Consider the following 13,800-nt stretch of genomic DNA (forward strand, 5'->3'; position numbering starts at 1 on the left):
ATGTGGCATTTAATTTGAAGAAGTAAAGAACCTTGTAGATACCTGGGGTAAAGTTGCCAGGCCCAGGGAACAAAATTCCAAAGCTCTGAGGTAGGAACATACTGGCATACTGAGGAGCAACAAGGAGGCCCATGTGGCCAGAAGGCAGTCAGCAAGGGGTGTAACAGGATGAGATAAGAGGTGGCAGGGAGCAGAACATGGGAACAGAGAGGTCACTGTAAAAACTCTGGCTTTTGTCCTGTCTTGAAAAGTCATCAGAGGGTTTTGGATAGAGGTGTGACATGAATTGACTTATATTTAAGTGAAGATGTTCTCGACTTTGTGCTGAAAACAGACAACAGGGCAGCAGGTTCTTGGTCTGGGAGGCCAGGTGGGAGGTTGTTTCAATAACCCGCATGTGAGCTGCCAGTGGCTCCATCAGCAGGTAACTCACCGTGGAGTTTACTGGAAGTGGGAGATGCCGAAAGCAATTAGGACGAAAAGCCAACTGTGAAGGAGAACTCCCCCCACCTCCATCCACCCTCAGTTTGGAGAGCATTTCAGGGCTCATGTTGGCCTCTGTGGGCCTTGTCAACCTGGAACAGGAGAAGAGGCAACCAGCCCTCACGGGAGAGCTCCATGCATTCTAACTGAAATGAGGGAAACCGAGAGGGCTGTGGGCTTACAAATCTTCACCCTATAGTCTAAGGTCCGCACTGTCCGCAGATTTTATGAGGCAAGTTGGGTTGGTCGGAGGAGATGTCTCTGGTTCCAGCTGCATTCCTGACCATCCAGTATACTCTGGGGAGAAGGGATGGAGGAGTCAGGAGGAAAAGGGAAGGAGAAACTCCCCTAAATGTGTCCTGTGCTGGCTCAGAAAAGGGGACAGCAGAATGGAAATCTCCAAAAGCCACTGGACCTTGCTGCCCTAGACATTCCCATGACCACTGGCCAGCCTCCTCCTCTGGGTGTATCCAAACACCACAGTGGAGCCCTACTTAAAGGAAAACACTGCTGCCTTTTTTAGTTCAACACATCATAGCGTGTGGTTTGTAAGCCACATATGGTGCTGGAGATCCAAGAAATAAGGATGAAAGAAAATCCTTGAAGTCTAGACACAGAAACTCTGTGAAGTTATACTTGCCCCTGGTGACTCTGCAAATTGTTAGCTACCTTTTTCTCATGGAGCCTTCCTCTATGTGTCTAGAGTCATATGGTGTCTCTCATTTAATCCTTACAACAACCTGGGAAAGTAGCTCTTGTGACTGTCATCTTAAAGACGAAGACACTGAGGTTCAGAGAGGTCACACTCTGTAGTCCATTGAGTCTGAACCCAAGTTGGTTTGTTCCAGAGCCGTCTTAACCATCATACTCACTGCGCCCAGAGGAAAAAACGGTGAGAGGGAAACACTGAAAGCTACAGTCCCCTCGCCCCACCCTCTGTTCTTCCAGGTAGAAGCACAAGCTGAGAATCCTTCCATTCTATCTCTGGCCTGCAGTCTGCCAGCTGAAAAAAAAAGCGTAGGTATCACTGAACTGTTCTCGATATCAGATGACTATTCTCTCTAAGAAAGAGGTTTATATAAATAATACGATCTTTAGAGATGCACTTTACAGAAGGGGTGACCCTGAAACTCCAAGAGGAGGTTAAGTACACTTCCCAAGGTCACACTGGTGGCAGAGCCAAGGCTCAAAAAGCAGGTCTCCCGCCTCCGGGGCCAGCATTTGGCTGGGCCCCAGCAAGCTGTTCTGCATTATCACTGTCTCTGCCCCCGACATGGATGACTGCCTGAAGGAGGATGATCTCTTTTGTGCACTAGAAATTCCAAGCACAATTTGAACACAGCTGGACCGTTTTTAAAGCAGGTTCTTCTGAGAACCTTCTAATCTGCTGGGTTGTCCGTTTTCCTCTGCCATCTCTGTGCCACCCAGGTAGCGTCCTGTGCCCTGTGGAACCAAGTATTTTACTATCGTTCCTGGTAGCCACCAAGTGTGAGGATGGTCCTCTGTCTGGGGCAGATGATTATGTTATAGCAGGTTCCGCTGCAGGACCTGCTATAATTTACTCTGGCCTCCCTCACTAATAGTGACTATTGTAGCCCTCTGGCATCTGGACCCACTCCACTGGCTCATCTTATATGCAGCACACACCCTTCATGCAGAGGCAGGTGTCCTGAACTCACCCCACTTCTGCCACAGAAATATCCTCCCTGCTCTCCTATGCAAATCCATTCTTTGAGGTATTTCAGCCCCAGAAGGACTTCCTGCATACAGCCCAATAGTTTGCTGTCCAAGTTCTCTTTACATTTCTATTCTCAACCTTGGGTGTTAGTCCTTAGCATGTTTCTGCGTATTTCTTCAAATCCAATGCAGCTTGTTGAGGGTAGAAACATAACTGTTCACTCCTTCCCTAGAGAATTTTAAAAGCATCTTATGTGAGATAAAAGAGAAACCTAAACAATGTGCTTCCTGCCTGCAAGGAGGGGAGTTTACAGACATAGTAGGCCTTCAGTCCGGCACATCGTGGGCCCTCAAGTTAGGTTTAACTAACACACAGTATGCCTTGTTGCAATTATTTGCTAAGTCCCATGAGAGGTATCAAGTGGTGTCACAGGGAAAGCATCAGGAAAGCAGTGGCATTTGAACTTGGCTTTAAGAACAGGAAATGTCTTTTCTTTTAAAATAGATCCGGAGGAGGATAGGGAAGAAATGCATTCCTCTGCACAAAGCCAGGCACACACCAGAGACCAGATACAGGAGGAACTGGGAGGGAGGTTCTGTCCTGTCCTAGCACCAATTAGCTGGATGTAACTTCCCTGGGCCTCAGTTTCCTTCACATTTGGAGGAGATTAAACCACAGTTTTGGGAAGAAGCAGATCTGTGTATAACCTTGAGCCAATCAGTTGGGGGGAGGGGGCCTGTCTCAGTTTCCTTCCTATAAAATGGGTAAAGTAATTGCTACCTGCCAGGGCTTTTGTGAGGAACGCATGTAAGTTGCTAAGCACGGAGCCTGGAATTATTTTGTTTTCTTCTGCAAAACTAGGGGTGACAACCCTGATCCGTGTTCCTGTCGGTGCGGCTGCTGCTGGCTTCCAGGCACCAACCCTAAGTCTGTCCAAAGTAGGGGCTATGGAAGATCTTGTGACCCTCAAGACAACAGAGTCCAGAGAGCTTGGGCAAAGTGCTGTCCAGGGGCCAGGGGCCGGCGGGCTGGGCTACCAGGGGCGCTCCATCAACGCGTCCCTTGAACAGCCTCCCCTCAGCCCAAGAATCTTTGCCAAACTCTTACCAAACACGCCTCCGAGGCCGGCTGGTTTGGAGACAGCCTCTGCCTTCCAAGACCCAACCCCGCGGAGGGCTGGGTCCACGGCTCCCAGAACGGAGCGGGGGTCCGCCGCGGGCCTCGCTCCCACCCCCGGGCACCACTTCCTCCCTCCGCCCTCTCTGGAGGGGACGGGAGCGGGCTCGCGCCCGGCCCACTGCGCAGGGTCCTCGCGGCTCGCCGGCGCCGCCCGGCCTCCCCGCCCCGGCCGCCCCAGCGCCGCCGCCAGCCCGAGCCGGGGGCGACCCGCCCTCCTCCCCGCGCCCGCCGCCCCCGCCCTCCGCGGCCGCCTTAGCGCCGCCCCGCGGGGCCTCCGCCCGCCGGCCCACGCCCCCGGCCCGCAGGCCCGCTCGGCCGCCCGCCCGGCCCGCCCCCGCTGGGGTCGTGGCGGCGGGAGGAGGGGCCGCGGCGGCCCGGCGTGCGTGGCAGGCTCTCCCGGCTCGGCTCGCGCGGCCTCCCTTCCCGGGAGGCGGGGTCGGCGCCGCGGCGGCGGAGGCAGGCCCCCTCCTCCTTCCTCCTCGGCCGGCCTCCTTTCTCGCGCCCGCTCTCTCGGCCGCTCCGACGCCAGCAGCGCCCGCGTGCCGCCCGCCCGGCCCCGGGGGAGCCCGAGCAAGTTTCCGGGCCGCTCGCCCCTCGCCCGCCTCGCCGCCCGCGGCCCCCGCCGCCGCCGCGCCGCCATGCCCTCGGCCAAACAAAGGGGCTCCAAGGGCGGCCACGGCGCCGCGAGCCCCTCGGAGAAGGGCGCCCACCCGTCGGGCGGCGCGGATGACGTGGCGAAGAAGCCGCCGCCGGCGCCGCAGCAGCAGCCGCCGCCGCCCGCGCCGCACCCGCAGCAGCACCCGCCGCAGCACCCGCAGAACCAGGCGCACGGCAAGGGCGGCCACCGCGGCGGCGGCAAGTCCTCGGCCGCCGCTGCCGCCGCTGCCTCGTCCTCGGCGACCTGCTCGCGCAGGCTCGGCCGGGCGCTCAACTTTCTCTTCTACCTCGCCCTGGTGGCGGCGGCCGCCTTCTCGGGCTGGTGTGTCCACCACGTCCTGGAGGAGGTCCAGCAGGTCCGGCGCAGCCACCAGGACTTCTCCCAGCAGCGGGAGGAGCTGGGCCAGAGCTTGCAGAACGTCGAGCAGAAGGTGGGTGCCCCGGCCCCAGTCGTCCCCGGTGCCCGCCCGGCCCCACCTGCCCCTGCCCCTGTCCCTGTCCCTGCCTCTGCCCGGCGGTCCCCGGCCGGACACCCTGATCCGACACCCTGATCCGGGCCCCGGCTCCCAGGCGGTCCCAGACCCTCTTTGTTAATGGCCGCAGAGGAATGGGCCCGAGGGATGGACCGCCGCGAGGATGGCCCCGCCAGCGGGGAGGGTGGGCCAAGGGCCTGTCACAGGACATTAGCGGTGACCTGTAAGGAAGCCTGCAGGCTTTGGGGAGCCCATTCTTTTTGGATTAGGAACCGCTGAATGGGCAGAGTTGTCTGAAAAGGAGGTTGGAAAGGAAGCCAGTGCATCCCGGCATCCCGATGAAGCCTCCGGCCGCACCTCTGCTCTGCCGTGGGAGACATCTGAGCCGGTTTTTAATAGACCCAGAGCTTGGGGAAGGAAAAACTAGTAATTTCTAGTAATTTGCGAAGTTCCACTGAAATATTATCTATCTTTAGGCCCCTTGTTCTTTATTGGGCCAGAGTGCCCTTGTGGGCCTTTGAAATAGCCTACTTCAGCTTTAGAGGAATGAAAGGCCAAAAATATTAGGTCATAACCGAGAAAAGGACTTCTATCTATGTGGGGTTGAGAGGGCTTACTTACCTACCTACTGTCTAATTCTTAGAGCAACCTCGGGAGGGAGGGCTGCTGGTTGTGACTCCATTTTCCAGTCCAGAAAATTGAGACTTAGAGAGAGACAGTGAGTTAACAAACACCCCAGCTGGTGAGCTGCAGATTGCATGAGAAAGTCTGGGCCACTGTCCAGTTAAGGGTTCCCAAGCGCCTATTTCAGGTATGAATGGACCCAGCTCCCAAGGCAAAGTTGCTCAGCTTCCATCCTTCTGTGGCTTTTCCAGACCAAGTGCAACCCCTTCCGTTGAATTTCCCCTCCTCCATATTCCTTCCGTGTCATGCTGAATGGAAAATTGGTTGCAGGACCGAAACAAAAAATCCCGCCACTTGTGAGCCCGGAACCACTGCCTCCTTTTCCCAGCATGCTGCCGGTCCTGCCAAGTCTCTCCACTTTTGTTGAGTGTGCAGGACTAGGAATTTCCTCTTAAGACCGGCAGAGCAACTGGGATGAGTCAGCCTGCTAAATGCTGCAGGCTAAGGGAGGTGACTTTTATAAGGGAATTAAGTAGGCAGTGCTGCTTTGCCTATCCTGAGTGTCACATCATCTTTACAAAATAGACATCCTGCTGGAGTCTAATCACTAGCCCGTTTCTTACTTTCTGCCACCCACTTGCTAATCAATCATAATATTTATTGAAGTCTGATAGTCATATAGCTCTGTGTAGGCCCGGTGGAAGAGCGAAAGACAAATCATATTTGTGAAGCAGCACATAGGTAGGTGGCAGTTAGGGTCGCCTCTGTGCAGATTGGGAAGAGGGAGGTGTGGAATTTCCCTGGGCCCGTGTCTGGGGTAGAGCCAATCATCTAGTTGGTGATGGCTGAATGTTCAGAGAAGGAATGTGAAGAACTCGCAGGCAAGGAACATTCTTGAACACGTTTAAGGGACAGGAGGTGGCTCCCCTGCCTATAGCAGAGTAGCATTTTAGGAAAAATTAGGGGATGTTGGAAGTTGAGGCCTAAATGGGGACATCTTGAGTCCAGATTGAAAAAATAGGGCTTTGTTTCTTAGGTTACTTCCTAGTCTCTCCCTTAGTCCCTTCTTTCTGATTCTCACCCCTTCTCTGTCCCAGGTATGTGTAGAACACTTTGCTTTTTGGACCTCAGTTTCATTCTCACAATGAGAGATTTTTAAGAATCCTCTTGGCTCTGAAGCTGAGGACACAGTGACCACTTTTTTTTTAAATTTAGTAGTATAATTAAGCCATTGTTCAGTGCCTTACATTTATTGTGCGCTTATGTGTCAGACACTGTCCTAAACATCGGAAAATATTTCATCTCTTTTGACCTCACAGCAACTCCAAGAGGTGAGTGCTATTACCTGTCCCGTTTCCCAGATGAGGAAAGTGTGGATCTACATAACTACATAGTCACACAGCTAGCAAGCAGCCAGGCTGGATTCACACTGTAGTCTAACTCCTGGGGCACCCAACCACTCAGCTGTTTATTTCATTATATTTCTCTTGCCTTACCTGGTATGGAACGGTGCTCAATATGTCCAGTCTTATCAGCATTTCCCAAAGTGTGTGGCCACTTCTTCCTGCATCTTTTATGAGGCCAGTAAGGAAGTTATTTTGTACTGAGGAGCCAGTACTGCCTGTTCTCTGACAACCTAAGTTTGAACCTCTGTATGATTCTTAAGTCTCTGTCGGGGTTGAGTTTTGGTTCTTGGCAGAAAAATGCACTTAGAGTAGTATTATTCATAATTAGTAGTCTCTGTGGGCCAGATATTCCATTAAGTGCTTTTTGGCCACAATTTCATTTCTCCTAGCTGTCTGAGGTAGATGGCACTTAGCACCATTTCACAGATGGGGCCATTGAGCCAAGACTGGTTGTATAACTTATTCCAGGTCATACATGGACTGGTTGTATGACATATTTCAGGTCACACTATAAGTGGGGGATCTTAGACTGGAATAGGATTTGGTTCCCCACCTGGTATCTCTTTGTTTTCCAAAAGTTCATCAGTATGGAAAACTGTCCCAGATCACCTGAATGGACATAGCACAGGAAAAGAGGTTGGCCTGTCCTTACCCAGAAAATTTAGGCACAGTTGGGTCCAGGGCTTTAGAAAAGGTTGGCAGTTGAATTCTGGACCCTCAGAAGAGCTCGTGTTGCCCTCTCACACCCAGGGTGGCAAAAAGTGATCTTAGAAGTAGCTTAGCTTAGGTGGCAAAAAGTGATCTTAGAAGTAGTTTATGAAAGGAGAAGCTGTTTGTGAGAGAGTCAGTTTTCCGGCCCTATTTCTTGGTTTTCTCATTTTGATTCTGAACCAGTAGTTGGGGCTCTGGGCGTTGGCAGCCTCTTCTCCAGGCCCTCAGTGTGCTTTGAACGTATCTCTGCCTGAGCATGTCACAGTGATTAAGAGCTCTGGTTCTGAAATCGGACATTCTGGGACTTAGATGATGCTCGACCTACCATTCACACTTTGATAGTTACTATACACAGAAATGCCCCGCTGATGTCAGCCATTACTAAGGACAGTTCCTAAACCCCTACTCCTGGCCCAGCTAGGCTCCTGAGGGCAGGGATCCTGGCCTAGCTTTTATTTTATCTCTTGGCTTCTTCCCCAGTGCTCACCACTTAGTGGGCATCCCACATACGTAGGGAGAACAGGTACATTCAATACCTGTTGATTAATATGTACATAAAGGTGAACACAGTACCCTCAGTGTGGGGACATTGTTTTTTTTTAGTTATAGGGGGTTGACTGGCTTGGTTTTATCCATAATTTCTAATCTAATTCCCTTTCTAACCATGTGTCGAGCCAGCCCAGGTTGGGGGTGACATTCAGGAATAGGGAGCAGATCAGCTCTTCATTAGCCTTTGCTCTGAATTCATGCTTTGGATCATTCAGAAAGCACCGGGTCTTGCCTGCCATGTGGCAAGTGCTGGGCTCGGCCGCTCACACCTCTAATTTGAGTGCTATGCTTAGAACAGGCAGGTACTGTGATTTAATAACCTAGTTTCAGAGTCTAGTTCTCTCTAGTACCTTCTCAAAGTGTCCTTTATGACTCAGGTTGCATTTGGTTGGGCAGAGAAATTGGCTAATATTCTGGAGGCCCTGGAGAACCTTATTCTACTGTCTGAAAATCACAGACTGAATTTAGAAGGGATGTGAGGGACCTATTGTCTAAAAGATGAGGAACCTGGGACTTGGAAAGCTAGTGTAACTGCTCAGAGTGGTTATTGGTGTGACTGGAGCTAGAACCCAGGTGTCCCATTGTGTTTTCAACTATTCTTCCTTTTGACATCAGGCTGCAGCTAGTGCTGTGAATCTTCAGGACTTCTGAATAGAGATGCAACAGGAATAGAGACAGACCTTCACTGTGTTTTAGGCATGGCTGAGCACTTTACTTATATGAACTCATTTAACCCTTACTATGACGATCCTGTGAGTTGGGTATTGTTTTTGTTCCCCTCATGCAGCTGAGGAAACCAAGGCACAGATAGATTATGTACCATACCCAGGATCACATAGCAGGGAAGTGTCAAACGCAGGATTTGAGCCAAGGCAATCTGGCTACAGAGTCCATATTACTTTATTTTCTAACTTCTCATCATGGTAATGTTCAAGCATAAACAAAAGAGGAGGACAATATAATGAATCCCAGTTTCAATAATTATCAGTATTTTACCATTCTTGTTTCATTTCACCACCTCCTTTCCCCTCCCTCATCTTTTGGTTGGAGTTAGAGCAGCCTGACCCTGAACCCCTCTGTGACCCTGTCGGGGGCACACCTGGCCCCTCTCCTCCATTTGTACTTGGTATTGGAAAATGGCCATAGTACAGGCAGAGGCTAGCCTGTCCTTATTCAGAAGATTGATCTGGAACAGGTGGGTCCAGGGCTTCAGAACATGTTGGTGGTTAAGCTCTAATCCCTCAGAAGAGCCCATGTCACCCTGCAGACCTAGGGGAGAGGGCACCAGGAACTAATTTTAAAATGAGAGACATTAGTTCACCCAAGGTATTTTAGGATTTATTTCTAACCAGTAAGAGTTCCTTTCCTTTTATTTCTTTTCTTCCTTATTTGTTTTAAACAAAACACAGGATATGGCACCATACTGGGGATAGAGCCCAGAGCCTTGAATATGCTAGGCAAGACTACCACTGAGCTACACCCCAGGTGCAGAGATTCTGGAATGTCATACCAGACAATAGTATTGATTCTCCCCGAGACTGTCTTTCTATTGTTGGTTTGAGTCAGGATCCATATGAAATGCACATTTTTGATTGAAAATTTCTTAAACTTTTTAAATGGATGATAAAATGCCATTCATTTGTTCAGTATTGACCAGGGTCATTTATCCTGCACAATTTTCCACATGTGGGTTTGGCTGGTCACATCATGCCATGTCCCTTTCTTGCAGGTCCTGAGAATTGGCTGTTAGAGGTAGGGAATTGATAGATCTTTCTTTCCCTTTTTTCTTTTTCTTCCTTTTTTTTTTTTCCAAACTAAACATTATAGATGGCACCAAATGCTGTGTCAGGATAATGCCTCCTAGGTTCTTAATCATCCTACAGCCTCATTATATATTAAACCAGTTCCCCTGGGTAGTTCTCAGGTCAGGCCTCATTCAGGGTAGAATTTTTTAAGAAGGAATATGTAGAAGCAAAAAAATCCCAGTGTGTTCACCAAACCAGAGCCTGCTGCGGGATCAGTTTATTCCTTTGGCAATGGTCTGCAGATGGTGCTAGGGATCTTTGGGCTTCTGAGGTACTTCAGAATAAAGATTAAATGAGGGCCATGGAGGACAATGACTAGTTTAGGGCCACATAGCCGGAAGTGATGAGTTAAGGCCTGGATCCTTGTCTTGATTTCCAGCACAGAGTATCTGTTTCTTTCCTACAAAAACTTGAAGACTCTTGCAGTTGAAGGAGGTAGAAATTTTCCCCTAAGTGGCTTAGAGAGAGAATTGACTGGCTTAAACTGCAAAGTTCAAGAGTAGATTCCTTAAGCTATAGCTGTATCCAGGGATTCAAATGATGTCTGCAAACCTTGGCCATTTCTCAGCTGTGCTGGCTTGATTCCTAGATAGGCATTCCATGTGTTGGTCTACGCAGCTCCAGGCCTACCTGATCCCGTAGCTAACAGTCCCCTTGGAGAAAGTTTTCTTCCCCTGTAGTTTTAACAGAAGTCCTAGATCTGCCTCCTTGGTCTGCCTTAGCACATGTGCCCATGCTTGGCTAGTCAGTGTGACTCAGGGTGGGTGGAAAGTGCCCATTGTTCAGGCCAGGGTTATAAGCCATCCCTGGGGCTCTTGGAGGAAGTTTGTTCCTAAGTTCCTAAGTTTGTTCCCCACAACTATGACATGGGCTACATGTGAAAGGAGAGTTCTTCAGAGGAGTAGTGTAGTGCCATTCTGGAAGAGTTAAGGGACCTGGAGGCTGGGCAGACTGAAAACAAAGTAGCTGTACCTGTAAAACTCATGACTCTTCTACAGCTAATGTCTGGATTTTGGCTACAGGTACAGTCTCTGCAAACCACATTTGGGGCTTTCGAGTCTATCCTGAGAAGCTCCCAACATAAGCAAGACCTCACAGAGAAAGCAGTGAAACAGGGGGAGAGTGAGATCAGCAGGATCGGTGAAGTTCTGCAAAAACTCCAGAACGAGATCCTCAAAGACCTCTCTGACGGCATTCACGTGGTGAAGGATGCGCGCGAGCGGGACTTCACGTCCCTGGAGAACACAGTGGAGGAAAGGCTGACGGAGCTCACCAAGTCCATCAATGACAACATCGCCATCTTCACTGAGGTCCAGAAGAGGAGCCAGAAGGAAATAAATGACGTGAAGGCGAAGGTCGCCTCTCTGGAAGAATCCGAGGGGTACAAGCAGGACCTGGGAGCCCTGAAGGATGCGGTGAAAGAGATACAGACCTCTGCGGAGTCCAGGGAGAGGGACATAGAGGCCCTGAGAAGCTCCCTGCAGACCATGGAGTCTGATGTCTACACCGAGGTCCGGGAGCTGGTGAGCCTCAAGCAGGAGCAGCAGGCGTTCAAGGAGGCCGCGGACTCGGAGCGCCTGGCCCTGCAGGCCCTCACCAAGAAGCTCCTGCAGTCCGAGGAGTCGACCTCCCGCCTCCCGGAGGAGATCCGGAGGCTGGAGGAGGAGCTCCGCCAGCTGAAGGCCGAGTCCCACAGGCCGGAGGAAGACGGGTCCTCCAGAACCCCCGACGCCTTAGATGCACTCCAGAAAGAGAGTCAGGGTCTGGACTCCAGGCTCCAGAACTTAGAGGATGAAGTCCAATCCGTGCAAGTGGCTTCTGCACGCCAGACCGATAGCCTGGAGTCGCTCCTGACCAAGAGCCAGGAGTACGAGCAGCGCCTGGCTGCGCTGCAGGAGCACCTGAAAGACCTGGGGTCCTCGTCCGAGGCAGACAAGGACAGCCTGGCTGGCACCGTGAGGAGCCTGGGGGAGGCCCAGCTGGCGCTCTACGGCGACGTGGAGGAGCTGAAGAGAAGCGTGGGCGAGCTCCCCAGCACCGTGGAATCGCTGCAGAAGGTGCAAGAGCAGGTGCACGCGCTGCTCAGTCAGGACCGAGCCCAGGCCGCGCGTCTGCCCCCTCAGGACTTCCTGGACAGACTCTCTTCTCTAGACAACCTGAAATCCTCAGTGAGCCAGGTGGAGTCGGACTTGAAAATGCTCAGGACTGCTGTGGACAGTTTGGTAGCCTACTCGGTCAAAATCGAAACCAACGAGAACAACTTGGAATCAGCCAAGGGTCTACTAGATGACCTGAGAAATGATCTGGATAGGTTGTTTGTGAAAGTTGAAAAGATTCACGAAAAAATCTAAGTGAATTGTGTGTCCAGGGCGCGGATTTATAGTCCATTTTCTCATGACCAAAAAAATGTGTTGTTTCCTCCCATGTGCCCTCCCCGCAAGTTTTGTCCCCCCCCCCCCCCCCCCCCCCAGAGCAGTGGACACCACCTGAACACCAAGGCATTGCATTCTGTGCCCAGGTAATTTATTTGCAATTCTTACCACACACCATTGGTTTCTTAAGTTCTCTGCTTCTGCTTTTGGTTGTTTCCTGAAGGCCCAGCCCCGGTGCACAAGAGGTGGCTTTTAAAAGGGATGTGTCTAGTGTCAGAAAAATGACAGTGGCTTCAATTGAGGATTAACAGGAGCAGATTAACCTTCAAATACCCTGTCTGGCTGGCAGATTTCAAGTTACCAAAAAAAAAAAAGGGTGGGGGTGGGGCACGTTTCTTTCTAATTGTCTTTAAGAAAAATTACTTTTTTTATACTTCTGGCTGAAGTTTTCATGAGATATCTCTTACTTGTCTTCCACCTAAAACTGGTTAGGACTCATAGATGTAATCTCTGAGTCAGGAGAGGGCAATGCCTTGTCTTCATTTTAAAAGAATCAGTTACTTGCGGGTTGCTTTTGTAGTGTGGGTGTCTTTTCCATTCCTGAACCATCTAATGATATCAAAGGTAACTATGCAAAGAATCAGATGGTTCTGAATGCTCAAGCACACCACCCAGAGTCCTGGTGCCTGTCTGTCTCTGGTGGCCCACCTGTATCCACACTTGGGCAGGTTACCGAATAATGCATAGGTTCAGAGTTCCAGAAAAGTGTCTTTGGGGTCTTTCAGGAAATGTGTTGAGAGCAGTCCACACAGCGGTGGGGTGTCTCCCTGGGGGACGTAGGCCAGGTTTTTTTGTTTTAACAGGATGTCCTTGAGGAGGTCTGCTGTGGGAGCAGACCCCATCTGTCAGTGGGGAGCGTGTGCACTGCATTTCTGTAATTGTTTGCTGTACCCCTTCCCCTTTGAGCTGTATTGTTCTTAAATGGCTGTCTTGCCCTTCCAAAAGAAAAAAAAAGAAAGGAAAAAAAAAAAAAGCCGAAAAGTAAAAGTTAAAAAAAAAAAAAGGTTTGTTTAGTTTACTGTGAAATGAACTGTATGGCTTCTTTACAGTATTTTTAATTCTTAATAAACACTTGAGCTTTGTTATGACTTTTTCCAGAGTGGTTGCTTTCAGAGAATTTAGTAATCATGATATATTCTATTTGCATGTGTATTCAGGATTAGAAAACAGGTAAGTTTTCAATTTTGAGAATTTTTTATTTTCAACTGGAATCAAGACAGCCTCACTGGATCTGGGACATCCTTTCCTGGACTCTTGGCTGGTTTGTTGATAGGTTATTGCTTGTCTCCTACTTTGCTAGTTTCAGGAGAGTGTGGGGGAAAAAAGCCTGGGTTCCCAGGGATTTGGGTTGAATGGTGCCAGCATTCCAACTTGCATTCAAGGTGGAGAACCACTGTCTGAGACCACCCTACCAACGTTTGGCCCAGAGTACATCAGGGTACATTTCCTTTTATCCCTGGGCTACCATCCACCCACCACCAAAGATAACATACTGTTTATTGAGTCCCTTTGCACAGGTGAGGTGCTGAGCACTATGTAGTCTCCTCCTTCCTCCTTAGAATCCCCAAGGTAGGCAGGATCACTCCCCATTCCACAAGGGCAGCAGGCTGAGAAGCATTGAGCAAGGTCATTAGAAAATGGCAGAGGTAGGCTGGGGATATGGCTCAGTTGGTAGAGTTCCTTCTTTGCGTGCACAAGGCCCTGGGTTCAATCCCCAGCATACCACACACACACACAAAAAGTGGCAGGGGTGAGATTTGAATGCAGCCCCTGTTCTCAGGTTACAAAGTGGCTTAATAGATT

At 50.4% G+C, this 13,800-nt stretch overlaps 1 protein-coding gene and 1 long non-coding RNA gene across 3 annotated transcripts; one reads left to right on the forward strand and one right to left on the reverse strand.

Annotated features, from left to right (window-relative positions):
• Positions 1-3,457, reverse strand: LOC139704982 (uncharacterized). Of its 2 annotated transcripts, XR_011706909.1 has the most exons (4): positions 3,269-3,457; positions 1,356-1,486; positions 676-780; positions 1-444 (listed from the first exon to the last, which is right to left on the reverse strand). It is a non-coding gene; the product is annotated as an uncharacterized lncRNA (long non-coding RNA). The 2 variants fall into 2 exon arrangements; XR_011706908.1 differs by having other exon boundaries at positions 1-780.
• A 280-nt stretch (positions 3,458-3,737) lies between these two features.
• On the forward strand, positions 3,738-13,085 carry Ckap4 (cytoskeleton associated protein 4). The gene is made up of 2 exons (XM_027942886.3): positions 3,738-4,428; positions 10,588-13,085. The coding sequence occupies exons 1-2, from the start codon at positions 3,979-3,981 to the stop codon at positions 11,914-11,916; spliced, it is 1,779 nt and encodes a 592-aa protein (XP_027798687.2). The 5' UTR covers positions 3,738-3,978; the 3' UTR covers positions 11,917-13,085.
• The last annotated feature ends 715 nt before the right edge of the window (positions 13,086-13,800 follow it).

Source organism: Marmota flaviventris, chromosome 3 (assembly GCF_047511675.1).
Source record: "Marmota flaviventris isolate mMarFla1 chromosome 3, mMarFla1.hap1, whole genome shotgun sequence".
NCBI lineage: Eukaryota > Metazoa > Chordata > Mammalia > Rodentia > Sciuridae > Marmota > Marmota flaviventris.